At 66.1% G+C, this 25,184-nt stretch overlaps 5 protein-coding genes, 1 long non-coding RNA gene and 1 other non-coding gene across 9 annotated transcripts; 4 read left to right on the top strand and 3 right to left on the bottom strand.

The window, feature by feature from the left end:
• Positions 1–1,048: 1,048 nt before the first annotated feature.
• LOC147654533 (uncharacterized) lies at positions 1,049–1,663 on the bottom strand. Its single transcript, XR_015282486.1, has 2 exons — positions 1,383–1,663; positions 1,049–1,274 (listed from the first exon to the last, which is right to left on the bottom strand). It is a non-coding gene; the product is annotated as an uncharacterized LOC147654533 (long non-coding RNA).
• A 301-nt stretch (positions 1,664–1,964) lies between these two features.
• On the top strand, positions 1,965–2,128 carry LOC111930029 (U1 spliceosomal RNA). Its single transcript, XR_002864998.1, has one exon. It is a non-coding gene; the product is annotated as a U1 spliceosomal RNA (small nuclear RNA).
• A 254-nt stretch (positions 2,129–2,382) lies between these two features.
• Positions 2,383–5,304, bottom strand: ATRAID (all-trans retinoic acid induced differentiation factor). The gene is made up of 7 exons (XM_086875277.1): positions 4,734–5,304; positions 4,232–4,362; positions 3,854–3,925; positions 3,040–3,111; positions 2,853–2,974; positions 2,662–2,762; positions 2,383–2,565 (listed from the first exon to the last, which is right to left on the bottom strand). Exons 1-7 carry the CDS (start codon positions 4,815–4,817, stop codon positions 2,461–2,463), a joined length of 687 nt encoding a protein of 228 aa, XP_086731403.1. The 5' UTR covers positions 4,818–5,304; the 3' UTR covers positions 2,383–2,460.
• A 24-nt stretch (positions 5,305–5,328) lies between these two features.
• Positions 5,329–11,040, top strand: SLC5A6 (solute carrier family 5 member 6). 2 transcript variants are annotated; one of them, XM_086875274.1, is made up of 16 exons: positions 5,329–5,422; positions 7,447–7,884; positions 7,971–8,036; positions 8,112–8,163; positions 8,241–8,308; positions 8,397–8,551; positions 8,718–8,858; positions 8,946–9,075; positions 9,140–9,228; positions 9,300–9,412; positions 9,507–9,574; positions 9,687–9,773; positions 9,888–10,072; positions 10,151–10,254; positions 10,321–10,442; positions 10,542–11,040. In XM_086875274.1, the coding sequence occupies exons 2-16, from the start codon at positions 7,555–7,557 to the stop codon at positions 10,692–10,694; spliced, it is 1,863 nt and encodes a 620-aa protein (XP_086731400.1). In that variant the 5' UTR covers positions 5,329–5,422; positions 7,447–7,554; the 3' UTR covers positions 10,695–11,040. The 2 variants fall into 2 exon arrangements, with proteins under 2 accessions (XP_086731400.1, XP_086731399.1); XM_086875273.1 differs by having other exon boundaries at positions 5,340–5,399.
• Positions 11,041–11,652: 612 nt separating this feature from the next.
• Positions 11,653–15,416, top strand: PREB (prolactin regulatory element binding). Of its 2 annotated transcripts, none has more exons than XM_086875276.1 (9): positions 11,653–11,857; positions 12,112–12,304; positions 13,131–13,342; positions 13,764–13,844; positions 13,920–14,044; positions 14,409–14,582; positions 14,651–14,723; positions 14,796–14,955; positions 15,050–15,416. In XM_086875276.1, exons 1-9 carry the CDS (start codon positions 11,723–11,725, stop codon positions 15,142–15,144), a joined length of 1,248 nt encoding a protein of 415 aa, XP_086731402.1. In that variant the 5' UTR covers positions 11,653–11,722; the 3' UTR covers positions 15,145–15,416. The 2 variants fall into 2 exon arrangements, with proteins under 2 accessions (XP_086731402.1, XP_086731401.1); XM_086875275.1 differs by having other exon boundaries at positions 11,695–11,857; positions 13,917–14,044.
• Positions 15,417–15,662: 246 nt separating this feature from the next.
• On the top strand, positions 15,663–17,612 carry CGREF1 (cell growth regulator with EF-hand domain 1). The gene is made up of 5 exons (XM_086875278.1): positions 15,663–16,198; positions 16,434–16,505; positions 16,680–16,750; positions 16,834–16,955; positions 17,033–17,612. The coding sequence occupies exons 1-5, from the start codon at positions 16,131–16,133 to the stop codon at positions 17,447–17,449; spliced, it is 750 nt and encodes a 249-aa protein (XP_086731404.1). The 5' UTR covers positions 15,663–16,130; the 3' UTR covers positions 17,450–17,612.
• An 86-nt stretch (positions 17,613–17,698) lies between these two features.
• KHK (ketohexokinase) lies at positions 17,699–21,122 on the bottom strand. The gene is made up of 8 exons (XM_086875169.1): positions 20,939–21,122; positions 20,746–20,862; positions 20,402–20,536; positions 19,837–19,909; positions 19,519–19,665; positions 18,217–18,305; positions 17,983–18,140; positions 17,699–17,872 (listed from the first exon to the last, which is right to left on the bottom strand). The coding sequence occupies exons 1-8, from the start codon at positions 21,052–21,054 to the stop codon at positions 17,787–17,789; spliced, it is 921 nt and encodes a 306-aa protein (XP_086731295.1). The 5' UTR covers positions 21,055–21,122; the 3' UTR covers positions 17,699–17,786.
• Positions 21,123–25,184: the final 4,062 nt, after the last annotated feature.

Below are 25,184 nucleotides of genomic sequence, written 5' to 3'. Positions count from 1 at the left end.
TCCCAAAGGGCTCTGTCCGGTTTGCATATTCCTCTGGAAAATGCATGGAAAGTGCAGCTCTGCCCCTTCTCCAGGGAAAGCTGGGGGAAGAGGAGGAAATGCCCGGGGAAGTTTCAGCTGTGCTCATACCACTGCTTTGGGCTTTGGGAATCCCGGGTGTAATAAATGGAATTGATTCGTGCTAACTAAATTGTAACTATTTGGAAAGTTTTTATCAGAAGCAATCAAAAGAATCGGTGTTACAAGGCAGATGTGCCCCTTTACAGATGTTACATGTTAAAATTGAGGTAGAGGATGGAGTTTGGAAGATCAGTGATGTCCCAAGAGAAAAATGGCTCCGAGATAGACAAAATTAGAACTTTAGGCATGGGTCTAAAATCAGTAAATATCAGAGTGATTAGTAACTTACATAGCACAACGCTTAGTACGCACGCACAAACCTGTAAGGTCATCCAAAGGACAACGAGGAAGAGGAGAAGCCTTCCCCAAAAGACCCCAAAAGAAGACTGGAGACCCCCTAACAACAAGTGAGGCGTGTGCTGTGAGGAAAAGTGACATAAAGTCGGAGGAATGGGAAATAGGAGGAAACTGATGGGAAACATGAATGAATATGTAGAAGCACACAGTATATGAGTTTAGCTGGAAGTGCTTTGTTTGGTACGAGGGGCAGGGTGGGGAACCCCCTCCGTACCCCGGTGGGTTTTGTACGTGAGGTGGGGTGAGAAGCCCTCCCCATACCCTGGGAGGTTTTGCTTATGCTTTATTCATACGTAATTATTAGCAGATTTTATATATATAAATTGTAATTTTCTGCTAAATTATATTTTTTTCTATTAAACTGTATTTTTTTATTCCAAATTATTATTTAATTTCCTAAATTGTATTCCTTTTTAATTAAACTGCAATTAACCCAAGAGGCCTAGTTGTCAAAATTCTAATTTCATTTATAAAACGAGGCAAGAGACAAACGTGAGTCGGATGAAAGCTGAACCGAAGGCGGTAAGAAAAGACCAACCCCGATAAAATGAGAGGCCCAGCGAGGACTGGAAATGTTAACAGGCTCTTTTTTAGAGTTTGGGTTATTGCCAATTCGGATTTACCGCTCTTATCCCCCGGAGAAGAAGCCGAGCTCGTCAGAAGAGCGGTGCAAGAGCTGCGGGAACTGAAGCGCTGACGTTCCCGGGCTTGTCCCAAACCCCGGCCCCCTCTCCTCGGTGCCAGGCCCAGGAGGCACTTTGCGGTGCTGGATGTGAAAGAGGTTTTCTCTGGTGCCCCTGGGGGAACAGCGGCACCGGGTCTTTGCCCTGGCTGGGGAAATGCAGCTCAAAGGGGGAAATGATTTCTGGAGATTGGAACGGAACTTTTTAGTTGTTCATCGGTACCTGCGGACAGACACTCGCGACTGCCCAGTTCCCCAGGGAACGCCGCACACTCGGCCAATCTTTTTCCTCAGGGAGAAGAGAAGCCCGAGAGGAACGGACCGTCCGGACGAGCGGCACCGGGAGCGTCACGGGCAGGAGCGGGCAGCGCCCGGGGAAAGGGAACTCCGGCGGCGGGAGACGGTGCCCATCGCCCCCCCGGCCGCTCCCTGCGAGCAGAAGCGGCCCCAGCGGAGGGCAGAGCTGCTCCTGCGGGCTCGGGGCCGCGGCTGCCGCGGTACGCGGGGCTCCCGGCGGTGCCCGGGCCGGGCGGGTCCGCGGAGCGGCGGGACCGGCCCGGAGGGGGCGGGGCGGGGGGAAGACCGGGGGCGGGGTTATGCAAACGAGGCGAGGCGCGCGGCATGCCGGGACACGGCCCGCGCAAAGCCCGCGCTGCCCTCGCGCGTCCGCGGGCGCTGCGCGGGCCGGGCCGTGCGGGCCGGGCCGCAGCGCGGGGCCGGTTGGGTGCGGGGCCGGGCTCGGGCTGGGCGTGTGTTGGGGAGGCGTGGGGCGGGCAGGGTGTTTGGGCGCTGGGCGGGCTCGGGCATACTTACCTGGCAGGGGAGACACCATGATCAGGCAGGTGGTTTTCCCAGGGCGAGGCTCATCCCTTGCACTCCGGGTGTGCTGACCCCTGCGATTTCCCCAAATGCGGGAAACTCGACTGCATAATTTGTGGTAGTGGGGGACTGCGTTCGCGCTCTCCCCTGGTATTTCGGTTGAAGAACAGGTTGGATTTGTTCATTTGCTCTTTCGGTCGCTCTCGGGGATTGCCCAAGAAGCCGTTCCCAGCAGCCGGGGCTCGGGCGCTGCTCCCCGGGGCTGGGGAGGTGACGGAGGGCGGGCAGGTCCCGGTGCGGATGTTCCTGCTGCTCGGCCCCAGCGTGGGGAGTGTGGGAACCGGCCTGGCCCCTTCCCGTGCGTGCCCTCCCTTCCCCGGGAAGGAAGCAGACGGACACACGGCGAGGATCTGCAGCTTTATTGATCCCGAGAGCCTCCCAGGCCTCAGAGCTTACAGCCCAGGCACGGCCCCCTGCCCTGCTCAGGGGGTCTTGGCCTTCCTCCGCTGGGTGCCCCACAGCAGCAGGGACAGGGACACAGTGGCAGTGCCCAGGATTCCTCCAAAGAGAAGCATCGGGAATGTTCCCTGTCGGGGAGCAGGAGTGAGCATCAGCACTCCCTGCAGCCCCTGCTGACCTGGCTGGGGCACAGCCAGAGAAGGTTCAGTCCCACGGGAACTCACCTCACGCAGGCACTTGTAGCCGTGGAAGGGATTGTCACAGAGGCACTGGCTGAAGCCGGGTCCGTCAGGGGCACACACAGAGTTTTCAGGGCATGGCCAGACTGGCAGAGCAGAGCAGGGGGTCAGGGGCCGAGGCCAGACCCCACTGCCAGCCCCATGCACACACCGCCAGGGTCAGTCCCCCACCATACCGAGTTCCATAGAGCTGTTGCAGGGGTTCCTCTGTCCCTGGCACAGCCGGCTGCTCCCATCCGCTGTCACGTCCTGCCAGGCGTCACTCCCGCCTGGACACTCCAGGGTCAGCGGCACCGCGCTGGGGACAGAGCTCAGCACGGGCACCGCGGTGACCCCCCAGCCCCTCCTGCCCCCAGCACTCACAGGCTCTGCAGCTGGATGAAGCCCAGGAAGGAACCATTGGGGAGAGCTGTCATGGGGTTCTCAGTCAAGTCCCTGTGAACACACGGACCTTCAGTCTCATCTGGCACCGGGGGTACCCCTGGCACCTCAGCGAACCTCAGGTGCTTTCCATGACCCCCCACCCGAGGCCCTGGGAGAGCAGCCCTACAGCCGGGGCTCAAAGGTCTCTGCAGAGCTGCTAAGGGACCGCTTGGTCATTAACAAAAGCACTGATGAGCCGAGGTGTCATGCTGCCCCGAGGGCCACCACGGCTCACTGGGCACAATTGGACACTGCGCCCTGGCAGTGCCCTGGACGTGGCTGTCCAGAGTCACCTCCCTGACTCCTGTCTCTCCAGCCTGGGGCCAAGGACGCTGTGTGCAACTGTGGCAAAAGTCAAGACGTGACCAAGTGGCTCATCTCTCACCTGCCAGCACAGGCCCCCACGGGAGAGCTGTCCTGTGACAATGTGCACCATGACAGAATTCCAGAAGGATCTGTCCCATGCTCCCACTGGGCACAGCGGGGAGGCTGCCTGGTCAGATAGGTCCCAGGGCTCCCCGTTTACAAACGGGGGTGGTTTCTGTTTGTTCACACCCTGTGGACTGTTACTGACAGCCATGAGGGCAGGGAGTGGCCGCTGTCCCTGGCACCAGCAGGGCACGGCTGTGCTGGCCTGGGCCCACGGGAATGTCCCACCAAACCTGCCCCAGCCCAGCCCAGCCCAGCCCAGCCCAGCCCAGCCCAGCCCAGCCCAGCTCCTTGCAGGGGCCAGAGGGCTCCCAGGGGAACTCACAGGACAATGGCATCAGTGGCCTCGGCCAGCCCCGGGGGGACAGTGTGCAGGGAGCAGTTGCTCAGGTCCAGCCTGGGAAAGGGCAGTGCTTGGGGCAGACAGTTTCATGCCTGCTCCCCACACTTTACCCCAACGCCCTTGTGACCCCCAGCACCCATCTTGGCCCCTGCCCGTACCTGGTCCCCACACGCCACCATCCAGGACGCTCCATCCAGGCATTCCCCAGCCCTGCCATTCCCCTGACACCACTGTCAACCCAAAAACCCATCCCGGCACCCTCCATCCCCCTAGCACCCCCATCACACGGCCCCCGACGCCCCCAGCACCCCAGATTCGCCCCCAGCCCGGGCATTCCCGTCCTCCCCCGGCCCCCCGTACCCCAGAATCCGCCCTGGGGACGGAGCCCGCTCCCGGCAGCAGCGCCCATCGGTCTCAGCGTTGCCCCGGGACTCACAGAACCGGGACACGATGGAGCCGTTCCGCGGCGGCCCCGGGCAGAGCCCGCACACCTGGAGAGGTGGAGGGGGAGATGCAGCGCCGGCACAGGGGCACCCCCGCCTCCCGTGCGCCCCGCGACCTCCGCCTATCCCCGTTAAAGGACAGCCTCCTCGGCCCTGGGGCAACCCGCCACTGCCCCGACACCGGACACCTCCAGGCCGGGCACCCCAGGCCCCGGGACACCCCCGGCCTCGGGACACCCCGGATCGGGGACGCACCGGCCCCGGTTCCCCGCCGGGAGCTCTCGGTCCGGGCATCCCCGTGCGGGCACTCCCTGGCCTCTGGGCACCTCTGCTCCGTGCCACCCTCTGCCCACCGCAGTCCCCCGTTTCCGGCCCTCCCCTTGTTTCCGTGAGCCCAGCCCTGTCCCCCCGTCGCTCACCCCGGCCCCGCGGGCGGCCCGGGGCAGCAGCAGCGGCAGCAGCAGCAGCGCGAACCCGCCCGTGGCCCCGCCGGCCCCGAGCATCCCCGCGCCACCGGGGCCGCACGGCGGGCAGCGCCGAGCGGGACGGGCAGATCCGTGCCCGTTCTGCCCCCGCCTCCACGGGCCGGGCACCCTCTGGACCCGAACGAGGCCACGGAGGGTCCCCGGCAGCGCGGGCAGCGGGGCACGGTGAGCGCCTGAGCGGGCGGAGCGCGGCGGGGCCGGGCCGGGATGGGGCCGGGATGGGGATCGGGGATCGGGGATCGGGGCTCGGGGCTCGGGGCTCGGGGATCGGGGCTCGGGGCTCGGGGATCGGGGATAGGGCCGAGGCCGGGGCCGGGGCTCGGGGCTCGGGGATCGGGGCTCGGGGCTCGGGGCTCGGGGATCGGGGACCGGGGCTCGGGGACCGGGGACCGGGGCTCGGGGCCCGGGGATCGGGCCGGGGCCGAGGCCGGGGCCGGGGCTCGGGGCTCGGGGATCGGGGATCGGGGCTCTGGGATCGGGGCCGGGAGCCGCAGGCCGGGCCCCCGGTGATGACGTCACGCCGCCATGCGGAAGCGGCCCCGGGAGCGGCCCCGCCCCCTCACGTCATCCCGGCGCGCCCCGGCTGCGGCGGCACATGGGGTGAGTGAGTGCTGCCGCCGCCGGTGAGTGTCGCACCGGGGCCGCCGGGCAAGGTCACCGCCGCCACCCGCACCGGGACCGGCTGCACCGCGGGCTCCCGGGATGGGGGCCCCGGGGACACCGGGGACGGGGAGCAGAGCCCCGGGAGGGGGACACCGGGGACGGGGAGCAGAGCCCCTGAGGGCACCGGGGAAGGCAGGCGAGGTCCCCGGGTACACGGGTGACAGGGAAGGGTGTGATGGAGCGGGGACACCGGGGAAGGCAGGCTGAGGACGGCAGGGACAGGGGCAGCAGGTTCTGCACTCGGGGCCCCCCAGCGCTGGGAGAGCGGGGCTGGGGCTGCTGAGTTTTGTGGGGACATTCTGGGCCCATCGGGGGGAGAGGGCAGCAGGGCCTCGGTGGGGTGACCAGGACAGCAGGGCTTGGGATCACCAGCTGATGGGGATGTGGGGACACCAGGGCTGGAGGCAGCAGAGCCTCAGGGACACAGGGGAATGTAGGGCACAGGAGTCTCGGACCAGGGCCATTCAGGAGGTTGTGTGACCACTGGGGACACGATGTAACCTCCCATGTTTAGTCTGCATGGGGGAATGTGGGGAGTGACCTTGGACGCTGGCCCTGAGCTGATGCGCCTGGAGCCGTGTCCTGGTCAGGGACGGGCCAGGGCTGGTGGCAGCAGAGACACTGCCCTCTCACCCCATTCCCCACCCAGACACTGCCGGTGCCGCAGAGCCCCGTGCCAGCTCAGCCACCCACGGCCCTGTGGCAGGCAGGTCCAGGCAGGCTGTGCCAGGGGTGCCAGGAGGGGCTCAGCCTAATCCCACCAGGCATTCCCCAGGCAAGCATTCCTCCAGGGATCACGATGGGATCACAGCAGGCACTGTGCCACTCCCTGCCTGCCACCCCCGGTCCAGACTTGTCCTCCCTGTGCCCTAACGCTGCCCGGCTGGGACAGAGGGTCCCTGCGGCCTGCACCCCCTCCCAGGCCGGGGAGGGGGGCATCCACAGCCCTGTGGCACCAGCTGCTCCCAGGTCCCCGCAGTCCCCTGGATGTGGGGGGAGGCAGGGGCAGCAGTGTACCCAGCTGTCCCCTCCTGTTCCACAGTGGCTGGAGCCGGGGGCAGAGCACAGGGGGCTCTGGGGAGAGCCCTGTGAGCAGGCTCAGGGTGCCAGAGCTGCTGGATGCTCAGGTGTCTGCTGCACCTGGCTGATGCCCAGAGCCCCTGAGGCTGCCAGCTCCCCTCTGTCCGTTCCATCCCTGTGTCCATCCCTGGCCATGTGGGGTGTGTGGTGTGGGGGTCACCCTGCCCAGCTTCTGTGCTCCAGGACAAGGCTGTCCTGTCCCTCCTCTCCAGTGCAGGCTGGACTCCATCACCTCCCCAGCCCCATCCATGGACCCTGCAGGTCCAGGGGCTGTTGGTGGGGGCGATTCTGGTGCAGGAGCCACTGCCCCAGCGCTGGCTGTGCTGTGCTGGCCCCAGAGCATCGGGCTGCCACTAGGGCCAGGGCAGTTGTGCTGGGCTTGGCCAAGCTCTTGCACCGGGGGCAGTTCTTACAGGGCCATGGGGTGCTGGAGTGCTTGGGCTGGGTTGACTTAGGTGCTGGTGGGACCGGTGCTGCCGGGTTTGGTGGGGCTGTGCAAGGCTGGGGTGGTTGGGCCAGGTTGGGTTTGGCTCGGGTGGGACCGGCACTGCGGGCTCAAGGCTGTGCAGCTCCAGGGGTGGTCGTGTTGCGTTTGGCTCAGGTGGGATTGGGGCTGTCCTGCACCGGAGGCGGCTGTGTTGGGTTTGGCCGGTTCTGCCGGCACTGGTGGTGCCGGTGCTGCGGGGGGCCTGGGTGGGACTGTTTTTGCAGCCATTGTCTTGGCGCTCTTTGAAGACTCTCCAGTTTCCTTCAGCGGGGCAGGTGGGGCGGCCCGGGGGTGGCCAAGCCCGGCCCAGAGGGAGGAGGAGGAGGAGGGTCCAGCCATTCTTCTCCCCCGCTCTGGGTCCTTGAGGCTGAGACAGCGCGAGCGAAGGTCCTGCAGCACTGACACTCCCTCCTGCAGCTGCCAGGGCCAGGCCGATGCTGGTCAGGACGTGCCGCCGGGGTCAGGAGTGCCCATGAGGCCGGCAGGGCGGCACCGGCGGGGCAGCGGCACAGGGACACGCTCACCATGGAGTTCACGGCCATCGACTACGGCATCTTCGCGCTGCTGCTGGTGCTGTCCTCGGCCATCGGGCTGTTCTACGCGCTGAGCGGCGACCGGCAGCGCACGGTGCAGGAGTTCCTGCTAGCCAACCGTGACATGGGCTGCCTGCCCGTCGCCCTGTCCCTGCTGGCCTCCTTCCAGTCAGCTGTGGCCATCCTGGGCGTGCCAGCTGAGATCTTTCGCTTCGGCACCGAGTACTGGTTCCTCGGCTGCTCCTATTTCCTGGGGCTGCTCATCCCGGCGCACATCTTCATCCCCGTCTTCTACCGTCTGCGCATCACCAGCACCTATGAGGTGAGCAGAGGGGACACGGGGAGCGCAGGGGGGTGTGGGGACCACAGAGACCCTGCAGTCGGGTGCCCTGACCTCTCTCCTTGCAGTACCTGGAGCTGCGCTTCAACAAGACGGTGCGAGTCTTCGGCACCGTCACCTTCATCTTCCAAATGGTGAGTGGAGCTCGGGGTGTGGGGGTGCAGAGGTCGGGGGTGGGCACGGCTCAGCGCTGCTCTCCCTCCCCGCAGGTTATCTACATGGGCGTGGTGCTCTACGCACCCGCGCTGGCCCTCAACGCAGGTACGGTGAGGACGGCTGGGGGGGCCATGCCAGGAGGCTGCTGCCCCTCACCCCATTAACGTCCTCTGCACTTCCAGTGACGGGCTTTGACCTCTGGAGCGCGGTGCTGACCATGGGGCTGGTCTGCACGCTCTACACTACGCTGGTGAGTCCCTGCCGCCGCAGGTGCCCCGTGCCCCTGCCGTCAGGGCGGGCACTGTGATCCTGTGGTGACGGCCGTCGTGTGTCCCCAGGGTGGGCTGAAGGCCGTCATCTGGACAGATGTGTTCCAGACGCTGGTGATGCTGGCGGGGCAGGTTGCCGTCATCGTGGTGGGCGCATGGCGGGTGGGGGGCATGGCCCGTGTCTGGCGTGTGGCTGAGCAGGAGGGCAAGATCTCCGGCATTGAGTGAGTGACCTCCTGGGACCCCCCGTCACGCTGTGGGGACGCTTAGGGCAGCCTGGGGTGGGGGAGAGGGACCCTGGTGCGGTGTGGTGGTCCATCCCTGTTGCCCTCTTTCGCGTGGGGTGCCAATGAGCACCTGTCATCATGACGCCCCTGGCCCTCCCCACAGCCTGGACCCCAACCCCCTGGAACGTCACACCTTCTGGTCGCTGGCTGTGGGTGGGATCTTCATGATGCTCTCGCTGTACGGGGTGAACCAGGCGCAGGTGCAGCGCTACCTCAGCGCCCGCAGCGAGCGGGAGGCCAAGCTGTGAGTGGGGCTGGGGCTGGGGGTCCCTGCAGCTGGGACGGGCCCCCCCTCACTCCCCCAGGTCTGACACCCACACGGCGCCCGCAGGTCCTGCTACGCCGTGTTCCCCTGCCAGCAGATTGTGCTCTGCCTCAGCTGCCTCACCGGCCTCGTCATGTTCGTCTATGACCGGGAGCACCCGCTGGCACCCAGCCAGCGCTACGCCTCCTCTGACCAGGTGGGTTAAGACCCCCTCCCATGTCCCCTGCTGCCCCAAGCCCTGCACTGACCTCCTGCCACAGCTGGTGCTGTTCTTCGTCATGGACGTGCTGCGGGACCTGCCGGGGCTGCCCGGGCTCTTTGTCGCCTGCCTCTTCAGCGGTGCCCTCAGGTGAGTGGCAGCCCTGGGACAGTGGTTCAGGTGTCCTGGCCAAGCCCCCTCCTGCTCCCTCTCCTCCCCAGCACCATCTCCTCTGCCTTCAACTCACTGGCCACGGTGACCATGGAGGACCTGGTGCGGCCGCACTTCCCTGGGCTGTCGGAGTCGCGGGCCACACTGATCTCCAAGCTGCTGGGTGAGTGGCTAGGGGGTGGCCAGGGCTGCAGCCGCGGGGCTGGCATGGTGGGGGGGTCCCCAGCACGACCATGACACCCCGCTGCCCTCCCCAGCTCTCGGTTATGGGCTGCTGTGCCTGGGGATGGCGTATGTGTCCTCCCTGCTGGGACCTGTGCTGCAGGTAGGCACGGGCCGCAGGACCCCTGGCTCTGGCACCCCAGATGGGGTGAGGGACCCCTGCCCCTGGCACCCCCAGGGGCACGGGGCTGGTGCTGAAGGCCGTGTCCCCGCAGGCGGCCATCAGCATCTTCGGCATGGTGGGGGGTCCACTCCTGGGGCTCTTCTGCCTCGGCATGTTCTTCCCCTGTGCCAACCCCACGGTGAGTGTCCCCTGGCCCGGTCAGCGTCCCCCAGCCCTGCCTGGGTGTGTGGGGAGGTGTGGGGCACCCTGAGTCCAGACGGGGGCCAGTGCCCTTCTTTGTCCCCTATTGCAGGGAGCTGTCGTGGGGCTCCTGGCTGGACTGGTCATGGCCTTCTGGATAGGCATTGGCAGCTTCCTGCACAGCACAGCGGGGGCCAAGGGGGTCTCCCCAGCCAACAGCACAGCACTGCCCACTGTGGGCAACCTCAGCACTGTCCTGGCTACCACCCTGCTGCCCCCCACATCAGCACCCCCAAGGTGAGCGGGCCGGGGGGCTCAGGGTGTGCAGGGTGTGGAGGTGCTGCTCCACACACCTCCTAACCCCGTGTCCCCCAGGCCCACCGGGCTGCAGCGCTTCTACAGCCTGTCCTACATGTGGTACAGTGCCCACAACTCCACCACTGTCATCCTGGTGGGGGTCCTGGTCAGCCTGCTCACTGGTGAGTGTGGGGTGGTGGGGGGGCCACCGTGATCCCCCTGCCCCACTCACGGCTCTGTACCCCCAGGCCCCACGCCGCCGGCGGCACTGGACCCCCGCACCATCTCCCCCGTGCTGCCATGGCTGCTCTGCTGCCTGCCCCCCAAAATCCAGCAGTGGTTCTGCTGTGGGGGAGGCGACCCTGTCCAGGTGAGGGAGAGACCCCCAGCACCCCGGGGGGAGGGCAGCATGGGTGTGTACCCCCCCACGCCCCTGCTGCCTCCCCTGCCCCCTGCTCTGTCCCCACAGGGCCCCAGCCATGTGGACACCATGGAGAAGAACAACGGGGTGCCCAATGGCCTGCTCCCCCCCGGCCCCGACCAGCAGGGGAAGGAGGAAGGACAGGGGTACATCCGCAATGCTGGTGCCCCCATGTACACCGTGCAGGAAACCTCTTTCTGATGCCCCCAGCATGGGGGTCTTGGCCACACCCCTGCTCAGGGGGTGCAAACCCTGCTGGGGCATCCACAGACAGCTGGGGAGTGCCAAATGTCAGGCGGTTGGGTCTCTGTGGGGAGACTGGTGGGCTGCCCCTCCGGGGGCTCTGGGACCATGGCCTGGGGATGTTGGAGCGATGCCCCCCTCTCCGGGCCGGGACATCGTCCGGTACCCCCGGCCCAGCCACGTGCCTTACACACTGCTCCAGGGCTGGGGGCTGCCCGGACCCCTCAGGGTGCCGAGTGCTCCCCCAGCCCCTGTCACCTGTCTTTGTGTCTGGTGTCCCCCCAATAAATGTTTCTGGAGCACAGGTGTTGGAGGGTCCCAAGGAACAGCCCGCTCCCTGCTGTATCCCGGGAACCCCGGCTCCCCCAGCAGTGGGCTGGCCACGGAACCCCCGTCACCCCTGCACTGGCTGGGGTGTCTCCCCTGTCCTCCAAGAGCCCACAGGGCACACGAGACTGCCGCCTCCCCAAACACTGGGGTGTTCCCACCGTCCCCCAGTAGCCCACAGGAGCCCCATTTTTCCGATCATTGGGGTCCCCATGGAGCTACAGGACCTCTGTCTCCTCACGTGTTGGGGGGGTCCCACTGTCCCCCAGGAGCCGCTGTTTCCCCAATCACGGGGCTGTCCCCACTGTCCCGTGCCCGGGACCCCGTTTCCCGGTGGATCCCCCAATCACGGGGCTGTCCCCACTGTCCCGTGCCCGGGACCCCGTTTCCCGGTGGGTCCCCCATCCCCGGGCTGTCCCAGGTCTGTCCCGTGCCCGGGACCCCGTTTCCCGGTGGGTCCCCCATCCCCGGGCTGTCCCAGGTCTGTCCCGTGCCCGGGACCCCGTTTCCCGGTGGGTCCCCCATCCCCGGGCTGTCCCCGCTGTCCCACGTGACCTCGCGCCCCCCGTGGTCTCGCGCCCGATTTGCCACACCCCCGGGGATGGAGCGTGACGTAACAGCGTGCTGAGGTCACGGCGCGCTGACGTCACGTCCCTGTCATGGCGCCCCGGCGTCCCGCCGAGCTGTACCGGGCGCCGTTCCCGCTCTACACCGTCCGCCTGCACGCGCGGCGGCCCCTGGCCATCACCGCCGGCGGCGGAGGCGCCGCCAAGACCGGCATCCGGAATGGCGTGGTGCGGCGGAGCGGGGACAGGGCTGTGCGGATCGGGGGCGCGGGAGGCTGAGGGGCTCGGAAGGGCCCGGTGTCTGAGGGAGCGCTGAGCGCGGCGGGGCCCGAGGGCTTTGGGGTGTCCGGGCTGCGGGCGTGGGGCGCGGACAGGCCCGGCTCCCGGCCGGCCGGCCCGGGGACACGGCTGCCACAGGGGGTCCGAGGTGTCCCCGGGGAGCCCCCGCGCCGGGGCCGTGACCGGGCCGTCCCGCCCCGCAGCACTTCCTGCAGCTGGAGCAGATCGGGGGCCAGCTCAGCGCGTCGCTGCTGCACTGCCACGACACCGAAACCCGCGCCACCATGACCATGGCGCTGGCCGGGGACGTCATTGCGGCCGGGCAGGACAACAGCTGCCACATCCTGCGCTTCAGCCTGCAGGAGCCCGAGGGGCCGGCTACCGCCGGGAAAGACGGTGAGACATCGGTTCACCGCGTGTCGGTGCGAGGCGCTTGCCCCCGGAGCTGTGGTGTGCTGTCGGGATGGCCCTGAATTCCCCCCCTGCCTGCCCTGAATGCTGTGGGGAGGGCTGAAGGGTGTTTTGGAGATAAGGCACTCTGTGAAAACCTCATGCCCACCCTGGATCTCCCCTGTGCCTGCCCTGAATCCTCCTCCCCTTGCCTGCCTTGGGTGCCGTGGGGCAGGATGGCTTGGGGATGGGGCACTGCCTTGAGCCCCTGGCTGCCTGTGCTGAACCTTCTTCTCTGTGCTTGCCCTGGGTACCATGGTGAGCTTTGGGGACGGGACACTGCCCTGAAGGTCCCTTGTGCCCCCCCTGCCCCGGGATGCTGTGGCCAGAGTGTGGGGGGCTGTGGGGTGCTTTGGGAGCGGGGTACAGCTGTGGACCTCCCATCCTCACCCTGGATCTTCCCTGTGCCTGCCCTGGGTGCTGGAGGGCAGGGCGTGGGGGTCCGGGTGTCTGTGGGGTGGCTTGGGGATGAGCATTGCCCTGAACCCATCCATCCCTGTCATGGACCTGCCCCGTGTCTGTCCTGTGCCTGCCCGGGGTGCCACATGGAGCTTCGGGGATTGGACACTGTCCTGGAACCCCCCAATGCCCGTCCTGGGTGCCGTGGGGAGCTCTGGGGATGGAAGCCCCCCATGGCCTCGTGCCTGCCCTGAACCCTGCCGTGCCTGCCCGGGGTGCAGTGGGGCAGGGTGTGGGGAGCCATGGGGCTGCAGAGTGTTTTGGGGAGGGGCTCTGCCTGGGACCCCCTGTGGCAGCCGTGTCCCACCCGCAGGCAGCGAGGACAAGGGGGCGCGGCGGCGGCGAGGCCCTGCCGGGGGGGCACAGGGGAGCTCGCAGAGCCAGGCCCGCGAGGTGAGGGTGGAGAGCCTGCAGCGCGTGCGCACCGACTTCAGCCCCGACGCCCTGCAGAAGGCCGTGCGCTTCAGCGCCGACGGAGCCCTGCTCGCCACCGGCGGGGCTGACGGCTTCCTGCGCCTCTGGGAGGTGGGCATGGACGGTGGGGGACACAGGGGGGGCCAGGCTGGACAGCGGGGCTTGGGGGGCATGGGAGAGTGGAGGTGGGCAGGTGAGAGTAGAGGTGAGCATGGGGGAGCCAGGGCAAACACAGGGAGCTGGGGGGCACAGGAAGCTGGGGGACATGGGGGAGCCAAGAAGGGGCATGGGGAAATGGACGGGGGCACGGTGGATTGAAGGCCAGGCACAGGGCCGGGGGTGGGCAGGGGGAGCTGGGGACAGACACAGAAGAGCAGTGGCCGCCGTTGCGGTGCCGATGGCAGCACACGTTGGGCAGGGACGGCCGATCGGCAGCACCTGCAGTTTCCTAATGCTGCTCCCCCCACACCTGCCCGGGACTGCGGCAGGGCCTGGCCCGTGCCCAGCGCCCACGCCAGCTCTGCCCCTGCAGTTCCCCAGCATGAAGAAGACGTTGGAGTTCAGAGCCCACGATGGGGAGATTGAGGACATCGCACTGGGCCCTGACAACAAGGTGGGTGTCAGGTGGCTCCCCAGGTCCCTGGCCCTGCAGGAGAGTGGTCTCAGACCCCTGTGCTGTGTGCAGCAGGTGGTGACGGCGGGGAGGGACTTCCAGTGCTGCGTGTGGCAGCAGGACCAGCTGGTGACGGGGCTGCGCTGGCACGAGAACCTGCCCGGCATCCCCGACAAGGCCTATCGCTACCAGGCCTGCCGGTGAGGGCTGGGGATGGGGCCGGGGGGCAGATCGGAGGGCTGGGCTTGGGACACTGGCACTGGGCTGGGGACAGGGCAGGGGGCTGGGGCTGGGGCCATGGTCTTCAGGGCTGCGTCACGGGGCAGAGAGTGGGGAGGGAGCAGTAGGAATGGGCCCCCCCTGCCTGCTGCCCTGCCCTGTCACTGTTCCTGCTGGCTGTGTGAGATGGAGTCTTAACCTCTGTTGAAAGCTGTACAGGGAGGGGGCTGGGGCCAGGTTTGGATTGGGAGAGAGGTGGTGCTGGAGGGCTCCATCCCACGTACCCCATATCCCGTTGTGCCCCGTGGATCTCATGCCCCCTGGTGCCCCTCTCCCCTGCGGCAGGTTTGGGGCTGTGGAGGGCAGTGCTGGGGCTCTGCGGCTCTACACAGTGCAGGTGCCCCACAAGCGGGAGCGCCGCCCCCCGCCCTGCTACCTGACCAAGTGGGATGGGAAGAGCTTCCTGCCGCTGCTGACGCGGCCCTGTGGCTCCGAGGTGGTCTCCTGCCTCTCCATCAGGTACCCCAGGGCCAGTGGGTACGGGGTGGGGGCCATGGCAGCCCCCACTCACTACCCTCCCCTCATAGTGATTCGGGCACCTTCCTGGGGCTGGGCACAGTGACGGGCTCCGTGGCCATCCACATTGCCTTCTCACTGCAGGTGAGCTGGGGCAGGGGCGTGGGGCAGCCCCACTGGCCCCCAAACAGCTCCTCACCTCCTGTGTCCCCCCAGAGATTGTACTACGTGAAGGAGGCCCATGGCATTGTGGTGACGGACGTGGCCTTCATCCCCGAGAGCTGGCCCGGGCGGGAGCTGCTGGGGGGCCACGAGGCTGCCCTGCTCAGCGTGGCCGTGGACAGCCGCTGCAAGCTGCACCTGCTGCCCACCCGCCGTACGTCTGGGGGCTGCCCGGGGGCTGCCGTGCCTCTGCTCCCTCCTCTGCCACGGGGGGCTGCAGCTCCCTCTCACCCATCTCTGTCCCACAGGCTCCCTCCCTGTCTGGCTGCTGCTGCTGCTCTGTGCCGGGCTCATCGTGGCCACCATCTTGCTGCTGCAGCTCGCCTTCCCAGGCTTCCTGTAGCCCCCTGGCCTCCGGAGGGACCCCCAGCGATCCCCCAGCCTCCACCTACCCCACACAGACTGTGAAGGACATGAGGGACCACCCCTGGCCCCGCTGTCCCCGCTGGCGCTCGGGGAGCAGATTGGAGCCAGGGATCCACGCAGGGCGCCGTCCCTGTGGGACTGTGCTGGCAGCAGTGCAGGGCTGGCCCCGCGACAGGGGGGGTCTTCGGGACAAGAGGGTCCTGCTGGCCCCCCGCCCTGCTGCTGCCATTAAACTGGAGCATGAAGGCAGTGTTGTCCACGTGTGCTGGGAGAGCGGGCCTGGGGCTGAGGGCATGGCGCTCCGGGCCGTGTGTGCCCTCGGGGGCCGGTCCGTGCCCCAGGGCCAGCGGGGCCCGTGTGTACCGGCACAGTCGGCGGTGCTGCTGCGGGGGTCGGTGCCGCTGGGCTGGCCCGGCTGTGCCCGGGACCGTGAGGGGCTTAGGGGGGTCTCACCCCCGGCACGGCTGTGACCGGGCGCCCATCCCTGGCCCCGGTTCAGAGGGGCCGGGTCCCGGTTACCCCCGGGACGCCCTCCGTGGGGCTGGATCCCCGCTCCCCGCGGGCAGGGCAGCGCCGGGGCGGGCGGGGCCGCTCTGGCCCGGGTGGCAGGGCCGGGACGTGTCGGCTACGTGGCCCCGGGGCGGGGCGGGCGGCAGCGACACGCGAACGGGGCTGGGTGAGCGGGTACCGGGGGACACCGGCGGTACCGGGTCGGGCGCGTGCTGGGTGAGCGGGTACCGGGGGAGCGCTGGGTGCGACGCGCTCCGCGTTCCCCGCGCACCCTCCCACCCGTGCGAGCGCATCCCCGCCGCGCTGGAACCGGGGCTGCTCCCGGAGCCCCCGCCCCTCTCCCAGCGCCGGGTTCCCTCGGGCCCTCTCGCCGACCCCCCGGCAGGGCCAGCCCCGGCCCCGGTGTTCCCGTCCCGCCGCAGCCCGAGGTGGCGGGTGAGGAACCTGCCGGTGATGCTGATCCTGCTGCTGCTGCTGCTGGGGCCAGCGGCCTGGGCCGCCCCCAGGGAGGGGACCAGCAGGTATGGGGGGACACGGCTCTGGAGGCAGTGGAACGGGGGGACACAGCTAAGGGAAGGCAGAGGTGTGGCGTTTCCATGGGTGCGGGGGCACAGGTGGACACGGACATACAAGACGGCCATGGGAGGGGCTCCCAGGCTGCACAGTGAGGGATGGCACTCGTGGATCTGCAGGGGCGGGGGGTGTCAGGCCGGCCTGGGCAGCCCCCCCACGGATAACCCCCTGTCGTTTGGCCAGGCCTGAGCCCCCCGTGGCCACAATCGTGGATCCGTACCCTGACCCGCTGAGCCTGGAGTCACCTGCACTGCTGTGAGTCCCTGCCCTGGGGAGCGCTGGGACCCCCAGCACGGCCCAGGGCTGTGCTTTGGGGCTGGGGGACACAGTGGTGGCTGGAGGGCACGGACAGTGCCCAGCTGGCCGTGGGGCGAGGTGGGCCTTGAGGCGGGTGCGGAGCTGCCCAGCCCAGCCCTGCTCCCCCCGCAGGCTGCTGCGGAGCGCAGTGCGGAGCCTGGGGCCACCGCAGCAGGACGTGGAGACCATGACACGGGAGCAGGGTAAGGCCAGCGGGCCGGGGATGGGGGGCTGAGGGGCTCGTGGGGCCAGGGACCCCAGCCCCACAGCACCCCATACCCCACAGCCCTGCTCTACCTCTTTGTGCTCCATGACCACGACCAGAGCAGGCGCCTGGATGGGCTGGAGCTGCTGCAGTTACTTGGCACGGTGCTGGCACAGGCTGGGGGGCAGCCAGACCCTGACACGGTGGGTCCCACAGGGATGGCTTCTCATACCCCAGTGAGCCCCTGGGCAGGCCCTCATCCTGTTCCCCACCCCTGTAGGTGGCTGCCCTGGTGGACCAAGCCCTGGCAACGCAGGACCGGAATGGGGATGGGCTGCTGGACCCCTCTGAGCTGCTGGACCCCCCTGAGGTGCTCTTGCCTGGCCAGGATCAGGGACCCCCAGGACAGCCCCCCCTCGAGCAGCAGGCAGGGGCTGGGGCTGGGCCTGGGGGGGGCGCAGCGATGCCCAGGCAGGACCTGGAGTTGAGAAGCCCAGGACAGGCAGCCACTGAGGCTGGAGATCCCAAGGTGGAATCCCTCAGCGTGGAATCTCCCAGTGCTGAGGCCTTGGAGGCAGAAGTCATCCCTGAGGCCAAAGCCCCCAGTACTGATGCCACAGAGGAAGAGGAAGCCCCTGAGGATGAAGCCCCTGAGGAGCAGGCAGCCCCAGCCTGGAGGGACCATGGGGAGGGGTAGGCAGTGGGGACTGTGGGATGCAATGCCCTGACTGCTCCCCGCCCTCCTCAGGCCAGAGTGGCAGGGGGATGCCCCATGGCCAGGCTGCTGGGCCCAAGGAGGGCTGGGTTCATGTGCTCCCCTCTGTCATGCATCGGATGAGAAATAGAGGCACTGCTGGTGACCTTGGCTGTGGTCAGTGCATCCCAGGGGCAGGGGGACCCCAGCCAGGGCAAGGGGGGCACAGCCAGGGGACACAGGAGCCAGTAGTGGCGCACGGGGGGGTTTTACTGGGGGGTTGCTGGGTGCAGTGGAGATGTGGTGTGCCTTGGGGGTGCAGAGGTCTCCAGGCACAAGCTCAGACAATGCCATCGAAGCCCTGGATCCCACATTTCCTGCCCGCGATCCGGCAGCCGAAGGTGAGGGCGTCCTGCAGGGTCCTCCCTGGGGATGGGGCCCAGGATGAGATGTGGCCGTGCCGTGGCCGTGCCAAACTGAACCATGGCCCTGTTGTGGCCATGCCATGGTTGTGCCCATGCCATGGCTGTGCCCACCTTCTGCGAGCGCAAAGATGACGGCGGCATTGAAGGTGTCCCCAGCCCCCAGCGTGTCCACGAGGGTCTCTGGGGGGAAGGCGTCCGAGTGCACCAGTTCCCCGTCGGGCCCCAAGGCATCAGCACCCTCCTCAGCCCAGGCGCAGATCAGCGTGGCCCTGGGGGAGTGTGAGGTGGGTCTGGGGCACACCACGTGTCCCTCGGCCTCCCGGCCCCTCTCAGCTGCCCCCCTACCCTGGCTGGATGCGTCCCCGCAGTCCCTGCAGGGCCTCGGGGGCCGATAGGTACCCGAAGTGCTGGGCCAGGTCCTTGCTGATGAACACCTGTGGGAGAGGGGCTGGGGCGGGGGGCAGGCCCCGGTACCCCCAGCCAGGTGGGATTAGACCTGTGCCCTGGTGCTGTCCCCAGACCCCAACTGTGCTCCCCAGACCCCACCTGCACCCCTAGATCCAAACCCCCCTCGCCTGCACCCCCTGAGACCTGACTCCCCCAAACCAGGACTCCCAAGTCCCGTTGGGCCATGTCCCCCACGGATCTGACCGCTCCCATCCTCACCTCGCCCCCTCCACCAGGACAGGGGATCAGGACAGGGGATCAGGACAGGGGATCAGGACAGGTGACCAGGACAGGGGATCAGGACAGGTGACCAGGACAGGAGATCAGGACAGGGGATCAGGACAGGGGATCAGGACAGGGAATCAGGACAGGCGATCAGGACAGGGGATCAGGACAGGGGATCAGGACAGGTGACCAGGACAGGGGATCAGGACAGGTGACCAGGACAGGTGCTCAGGACAGGGGATCAGGACAGGTGACCAGGACAGGTGACCAGGACAGGGGATCAGGACAGGTGACCAGGACAGGTGACCAGGACAGGCGCTCAGGACAGGAGATCAGGACAGGAGATCAGGACAGGAGATCAGGACAGGTGACAAGGACAGGTGCTCAGGACAGGGGATCAGGACAGGAGATCAGGACAGGGGATCAGGACAGGGGATCAGGACAGGGGATCAGGACAGGTGACAAGGACAGGAGATCAGGACAGGGGATCAGGACAGGCGATCAGGACAGGTGACCAGGACAGACGATCAGGACAGGGGATCAGGACAGGGGATCAGGACAGGGGATCAGGACAGGGGATCAGGACAGGTGACCAGGACAGGTGACCAGGACAGGCGCTCAGGACAGGAGATCAGGACAGGAGATCAGGACATGCGATCAGGACAGGGGATCAGGACAGGTGACAAGGACAGGGGATCAGGACAGGGGATCAGGACAGGTGACCAGGACAGGCGATCAGGACAGGCGCTCAGGACAGGAGATCAGGACAGGAGATCAGGACAGGGGATCAGGACAGGTGACCAGGACAGGTGACCAGGACAGGCGATCAGGACAGGGGATCAGGACAGGTGACCAGGACAGGCGATCAGGACAGGGGATCAGGACAGGTGACCAGGACAGGCGATCAGGACAGGGGATCAGGACAGGTGACAAGGACTGGCGATCCCGCCCCATCGCCCCGGCCCTGGCCCGCACCACGTGTCCCCGCCCCATCAGCGGCAGCAGCTCCTCCCGCGGCTTCTCCACCTCCACCGAGATCCGGACCCGCCGCTCCGGCGCCGCCGCCCGGTTGTGCCGCTCCACCCGCTCCAGCATCGCGCTCTGCTCCGCCGCGTTCCGGGCCTGCGGACACGGGCACGGCTCCGGCATCACCGGGGAAGTCCCGGGAGGCCCCTCGGCCCCGGGGATGCTCCCCCATCCGGGATGTCCCCCAGATTCCCTCCGGTCCCGAGGGATTTTCCCCAGCGCCGGAGATCCCCCGGATCCTAGAAGCCCCTCGAGCCTCGGGCTCACCTCGAAGTGGATCCACTTGTACTGGGAAAGGTCGACCCGCTCGAAGTGGCGGGCTGTCACGTCAGGCAGGTTCCTGTGGGACGGAGGCCAGGGGGGAGATGGGGACCCTCAGCCCGGCACGCGGCCGGGGCGAAGGGCAGTTCCAGGGGCCCTGCAGGGCCCCACGCGGCCGGGACAGAGGTTCGGAGGAGGCACTGCCCGAGTGAATCATTAATGATGGCACCCGGGACCCTGAGCCGGATTCGAAGGGCAGCGCAGCCGCGGCCAGCTCGGGGCCTGGGGGCCAGCCGTGCCTGACGGCCCCTGACCCTTTGGCTCGGCTGAGGGAGTCAGGTTATCCCCACGGGGCCGAGCCGGCTGTCCTGCGCTGTGGCTCTGCGGAGGGAGCACCACCGGTCCCGGCAGCGGCACCGGAGGCGACAGGGCTGCAGGGAGCGTTGGCGGCGACAGGGTCCGCGCGATTACGGCGAGCCCCATCTGGCACTCGGTAGCCCCGGCAGGCAGCGGGAGGGACCCTTGGAAGCGAGCCGGCAGAGCCCGGCGGGCTCGGGGCTGCGGCCCTTACGTGTCGTGCAGGACGATGGTGCGGGAGCCGCTGGTGGCGTTGACGAGGCAGCAGGCGCAGGGCACATCTCCGCGGGGATGCCACGCCACGTGCGCCGTGTCCACACCTCGGCGCTGGAAATCCGCCGCGATGAAGCTTTGGGGGACAGAGAGCGGCGTGAGCGGCGCCGCGGGGACGGCGGGCGCTGGCGGCGGTGGCGGAACCGGGCGGACCACCGGGGAGCCACGGCCACGCCGTCGCGCCGAGGGTCGAGGCCGGCGGCAACAAAGCGGAGGGGCCGATGAAGTGTCCGGGCGGGTGAGCCCGGTGCCCCGCCGGTGGGAGAGGCTCCGCACCCCACTTACTCGGCGGCGGGGCCGGGGGCCAGCGAGCCCACGAAGGCGCAGGGGGCTCCCAGCAGCGACAGCACCGTGCAGGAGTTGGAGGCGTTCCCGCCCCGCTGCCACCGCTGTGACAGGCACCTGCGGAGGGCGAGAAGCTGTGGTGGGCGCAGGGTCGGTCTGGGGGGCACCGGAGGAGCCCCCCCGTTGCCGGTACCTGGTTTCAGAATCCTCGGCTGGGAAATCCTTCACGACGCTGATGATATCCAGGCACACCAGCCCCACACACATGATCCGCCGCTTCCCCGCCGCGCCGCCCGCCTCTGCCGCCATCCCGGGCCGCTGCGGTGCAGGACCGGGAGCGGGGCTGACAACTGGACCGGGACCGGGACAGGGGCAGCACCACACCGGGCACGGGCACTGCCTCGGCCCCGCCCCCTCGCGCGTCCGCCAATCAGCGCCCGCCGCCGCGCCGAGCCCACGGGGGCGTGGTCACAGGATCCGCCCGGCCACGCCCCCGCCACGCCCCCCCACAGAGCGCGCGCGGGACAGGGACACACGGACACACGGACACAGGGACACACGGACACACGGACACAGGGACACACGGACACACGGACACACGGACACAGGGACAGACGGACACACGGACACACGGACACACGGACACACGGACACACGGACACAGGGACACAGGGACACAGGGATACACGGACACACGGACACACGGACACAGGGACACACGGACACAGGGACACACGGACACAGGGACAGAGGGACTCAGGGACACACGGACACACGGACACACGGACACAGGGACACACGGACACAGGGACACAGGGACACACGGACACAGGGACACAGGGACACACGGACACACGGACACAGGGACACACGGATACACGGACACAGGGACACACGGACACACGGACACACGGACACACGGACACGGGGACACAGGGACACACGGACACAGGGACACAAGGACACACGGACACAGGGACACACGGACACACGGACACACGGACACAGGGACACAGGGACACACGGACACACGGACACAGGGACACACGGACACACGGACACACGGACACAGGGACACACGGGCACACGGGCACACGGACACAGGGACGCACGGACACAGGGACACAGGGACACAGGGACACACGGACACACGGACACAGGGACACAGGGACACACGGACACAGGGACACAGGGACACACGGACACACGGACACAGGGACACAGGGACACACGGACACACGGACACACGGACACAGGGACACAGGGACACACGGACACAGGGACACAGGGACACAGGGACACAGGGACACACGGACACACGGACACAGGGACACAGGGACACACGGACACAGGGACACAGGGACACAGGGACACACGGACACACGGACACACGGACACACGGACACAGGGACACAGGGACACACGGACACAGGGACACACGGACACACGGACAGGGACACATGGACACACGGACACACGGACACAGGGACACACGGACACAGGGACACACGGACACACGGACAGGGACACATGGACACACGGACACACGGACACACGGACACACGGACACACGGACACAGGGACACACGGACACAGGGACTCAGGGACACAGGGACACATGGACACACGGACACACGGACACAGGGACACACGGACACACGGACACACGGACAGGGACACAGGGACACACGGACACACGGACACGGCTGCTGAGCGCGTTCGGTGCCGGCAGCTCCGGGCTGGGAGCGGGGGGAGCTCCCGGACAGGGCCCGGGGCTGGCGGTCCCCGGCACGGGGAGGGAGCGGGGCCGTGTGGCCGGGCAGGGGACACTCGGAGCCTGCAGGACAGGAGGACTCCGGGCTCTCCTGCACCCACGCTGGGAGGGGGTAGGAGCCCAGAGGGTCCTGTCTTTGGGGCTCCTCCTTGGAGGCACCAGCTCGGGCTGTCAGTTTGTTATTTAATTAATGAACCACGATGAAATGATTTTAAGGCCTGAGGGCCAGGCCGGGGAGCGCGGCTGCTGTGGCTCGGAAGGGCGGGCGGTGCAGCTGCAAGAGCGCTTTGGTCCCGGCTCAGGTGGGACAGGTGTGGCCGCCCGAGCGGCTCCGGGATGCTCCGACAGGAAAGTGTCCTCAGTGACACCTGGGCCATCCCCTTCAGAGCCTCCCTGCTCCAAACCCCACCTGCCGCCACTGGGGCAGCTCACCTGCATCTTCGGAGCAAGGAGGAGCCAAAAGTGAGTGCTCAAATTCCTGGAGCAGATTCGATGTCAGAGATCAGGATCTGCGATTAAATCGCTCCAAGTCTCTCAGTCCATCTGTGGGTGCAGCATTTTGTACAGTCTGGGAAATTCCTGCATTGGTTTGAGTGTGAACGCGTGGCCTGGGCAGCCTGAGGGGAAATTGGGGCACCTGGGATCTCATCCGAGGTGTGCAGGGGACTGAAAAAGGGGCACGGGAGGGTTTGGAGTCTCCACAGGCATGGAGGCATCTGGGCTCCCTCGTGAGGTGCACTGGGGGCTGAGGTTAAAGGGGTTTTTTTACTGGTTTTTGTACATCCAGCACAGCAAGGGGACGCTCTTGGCCAAAGCTGTGCAGTTTGGAACATCGGGGATGATTTGAGGCTTCACTGCCCTGGGAGAGAGAGAAAAGGTTGATGGCAGAGTCGTTGAAGCGTTTTAGAAGACTGAGAAATTGTGTAAAGTCCTGGGCTCTATCGTGTGCCACAGACAGAGTTTGATGTCTGGGATTCCCTTCAGGCACTCTGAGAGTTCTTTCACAGCTCCCAGAGAGGTGCCCAGACACCGTGAGAGGAGCACAGACACACCCAGAGCAGTGATGGCTCTGGGCTGTTACGGGATCGCCCCGAGAGGAGGAATTCGGGGAGATCTGCATCCACAGCGATCTCATCTCCAGCCTGTGCTGGTTGTGCCTGGCTGAATGGGCTGTCGGGGTGTAAAGCTCAAATCCTGCCCCAGGAGCAGGTTCTTCAGAGGGCAAATGTCAGCTGAAATGCTGCTTTCATTTGGTGTCTGTGTAAGGTTCCTGTGCAGTGGTGCTTGTAATGGTTGTTATTCTGTGTCTGTGTCTTTCTAAAACATTTTCCTACATGTAAATTTCTATTAGGTGAGAGGATAACAAATGTGCACGTTAATATTTGAAGACTTTTTTCAGAATGAGGAGAACTTGTGGCTGTTCTTGAGGAATGGGTGTTCTCTGTCCACAACTGAAGGCATCACCTGCGCCTGGTTTGCTGCACTGGAACAGCAACGGGAAACTTTGAATTTTAAAATTAATGTTATTTGTATTAACCTGGGGGAAACTGTTGCATTTCCTTGCAGGAGGATGATCCACAGAGTCCTCCCCGAGCAGGAAAGGGGTTCTGGTGCCTGATGATTTGTATGGCCCCCTCATGGGGGAGGGAAGGAAGTCCTGTGACACTTAAAAAAATAAAAAAGTAAATGAGAAAATGCCTTTAAAGTTGTGCTGTAGTTTTTTGGTGGTTGAAGGTACAACCCCTTGAATCTGCAGAGAATTTTGGCTCTTAGTAGACTGGTACAAAAGGTATGAAATTCCTGTGGGCTCTGAAGAGTTGGCTCCTGTTTATCCTTAGCAAATGGGGCTGAGGTGGCAGTGCCTGGACGTGGTGCCCTGTGACCAGGGAACAGCTGCATCTCCCTCCAAAGCCCAGCTGGGCCAAAAGAAAAGGCAAATATTTCGGTTTCATTTTGGGGAAGGGCAGTGGATGACAGATCCGGAGAGAAGCTCCCATGTCCCGTCACGAGGAGCGCACGGGAGGGGTGGGATCGTGCTGGCCGTGGATTCCTGGGCTGGGAGAACTGACAGAACCTCTGAGTGAGGCAGCCAAGGGGAAAGAGACAGAATCACTCGTGGAGAGGTTCCACAGGAATGAGGGCCCAGGAGTGGTGGCCACAGGTGGCTCCAGGAGCAGCCTGAGCTCAGACAGGAGCCAAGTCTGGCAGTCCCTGGGTCTGAGAGGGGTCGCTCAGCAGGAGAAGAGAGATGGGGGAAAAGCTGGAGACAACTCAAAATGGTGATGGACAATGGACAACTGGGGCAAAGCCAATTCTGCCAAGGAATATTTAGTCGTTTATACTGCCAAAAAAAGAAAATAAATCACGAAAGGCTGCCCAACTTGCCAGAAGTTCTCTATTTTCAGCCTGAGCTTGGAGCCAGAGGGAAGCCTGGGGCTGTTTCCCCTTCCAGCAGCGTAGCAGGATGCTGTGCTCTGGTCAGTGAGCTCACCTGGAGACACAAGACCAGCAGTCGTACGATTTCACGCTGTAAAAGTCCACTCCAGCCTCAGATGGAAAGTTCTCCTAACATATTCCTTCTTGGAGTGTGTGTGTGAGGTTTCCTCCCGTGAGAAGCAGACACCTCCAAGGACACCCCTCGGGTATTTAAGAGAAATGCCTGAGG

This window comes from Cyanistes caeruleus, chromosome 2 (assembly GCF_971803275.1).
Source record: "Cyanistes caeruleus chromosome 2, bCyaCae1.hap1.1, whole genome shotgun sequence".
Lineage (NCBI taxonomy): Eukaryota > Metazoa > Chordata > Aves > Passeriformes > Paridae > Cyanistes > Cyanistes caeruleus.
Note: the sequence above shows the minus strand (reverse complement) of the source record. Positions and strands in the feature narration are given on the sequence as shown.

Coding starts and splice junctions, on each gene's coding strand:
- SLC5A6 (XM_086875274.1), top strand. CDS start 7,555: ATGGAGTTCACGGCCATCGACTACGGCATCTTCGCGCTGCTGCTGGTG. Junction 9,229..9,299: donor CTCTTCAGCGGTGCCCTCAG/GTGAGTGGCAGC, acceptor TCTCCTCCCCAG/CACCATCTCCTCTGCCTTCA. Junction 10,443..10,541: donor GGGGAGGCGACCCTGTCCAG/GTGAGGGAGAGA, acceptor CTGTCCCCACAG/GGCCCCAGCCATGTGGACAC.
- PREB (XM_086875275.1), top strand. CDS start 11,723: ATGGCGCCCCGGCGTCCCGCCGAGCTGTACCGGGCGCCGTTCCCGCTC. Junction 11,858..12,111: donor CCGGCATCCGGAATGGCGTG/GTGCGGCGGAGC, acceptor CCCGCCCCGCAG/CACTTCCTGCAGCTGGAGCA. Junction 13,343..13,763: donor GCTTCCTGCGCCTCTGGGAG/GTGGGCATGGAC, acceptor CTGCCCCTGCAG/TTCCCCAGCATGAAGAAGAC.
- ATRAID (XM_086875277.1), bottom strand. CDS start 4,817: ATGCTCGGGGCCGGCGGGGCCACGGGCGGGTTCGCGCTGCTGCTGCTG. Junction 3,926..4,231: donor TCCCCAGGGCGGATTCTGGG/GTACGGGGGGCC, acceptor GCCCTTTCCCAG/GCTGGACCTGAGCAACTGCT. Junction 3,112..3,853: donor GCCACTGATGCCATTGTCCT/GTGAGTTCCCCT, acceptor GTGTGTTCACAG/GGACTTGACTGAGAACCCCA.
- CGREF1 (XM_086875278.1), top strand. CDS start 16,131: ATGCTGATCCTGCTGCTGCTGCTGCTGGGGCCAGCGGCCTGGGCCGCC. Junction 16,506..16,679: donor CTGGAGTCACCTGCACTGCT/GTGAGTCCCTGC, acceptor CTCCCCCCGCAG/GCTGCTGCGGAGCGCAGTGC. Junction 16,751..16,833: donor GACCATGACACGGGAGCAGG/GTAAGGCCAGCG, acceptor CATACCCCACAG/CCCTGCTCTACCTCTTTGTG.
- KHK (XM_086875169.1), bottom strand. CDS start 21,054: ATGGCGGCAGAGGCGGGCGGCGCGGCGGGGAAGCGGCGGATCATGTGT. Junction 20,863..20,938: donor GCCGAGGATTCTGAAACCAG/GTACCGGCAACG, acceptor CGCCCTCCGCAG/GTGCCTGTCACAGCGGTGGC. Junction 19,666..19,836: donor ACAAGTGGATCCACTTCGAG/GTGAGCCCGAGG, acceptor CCGTGTCCGCAG/GCCCGGAACGCGGCGGAGCA.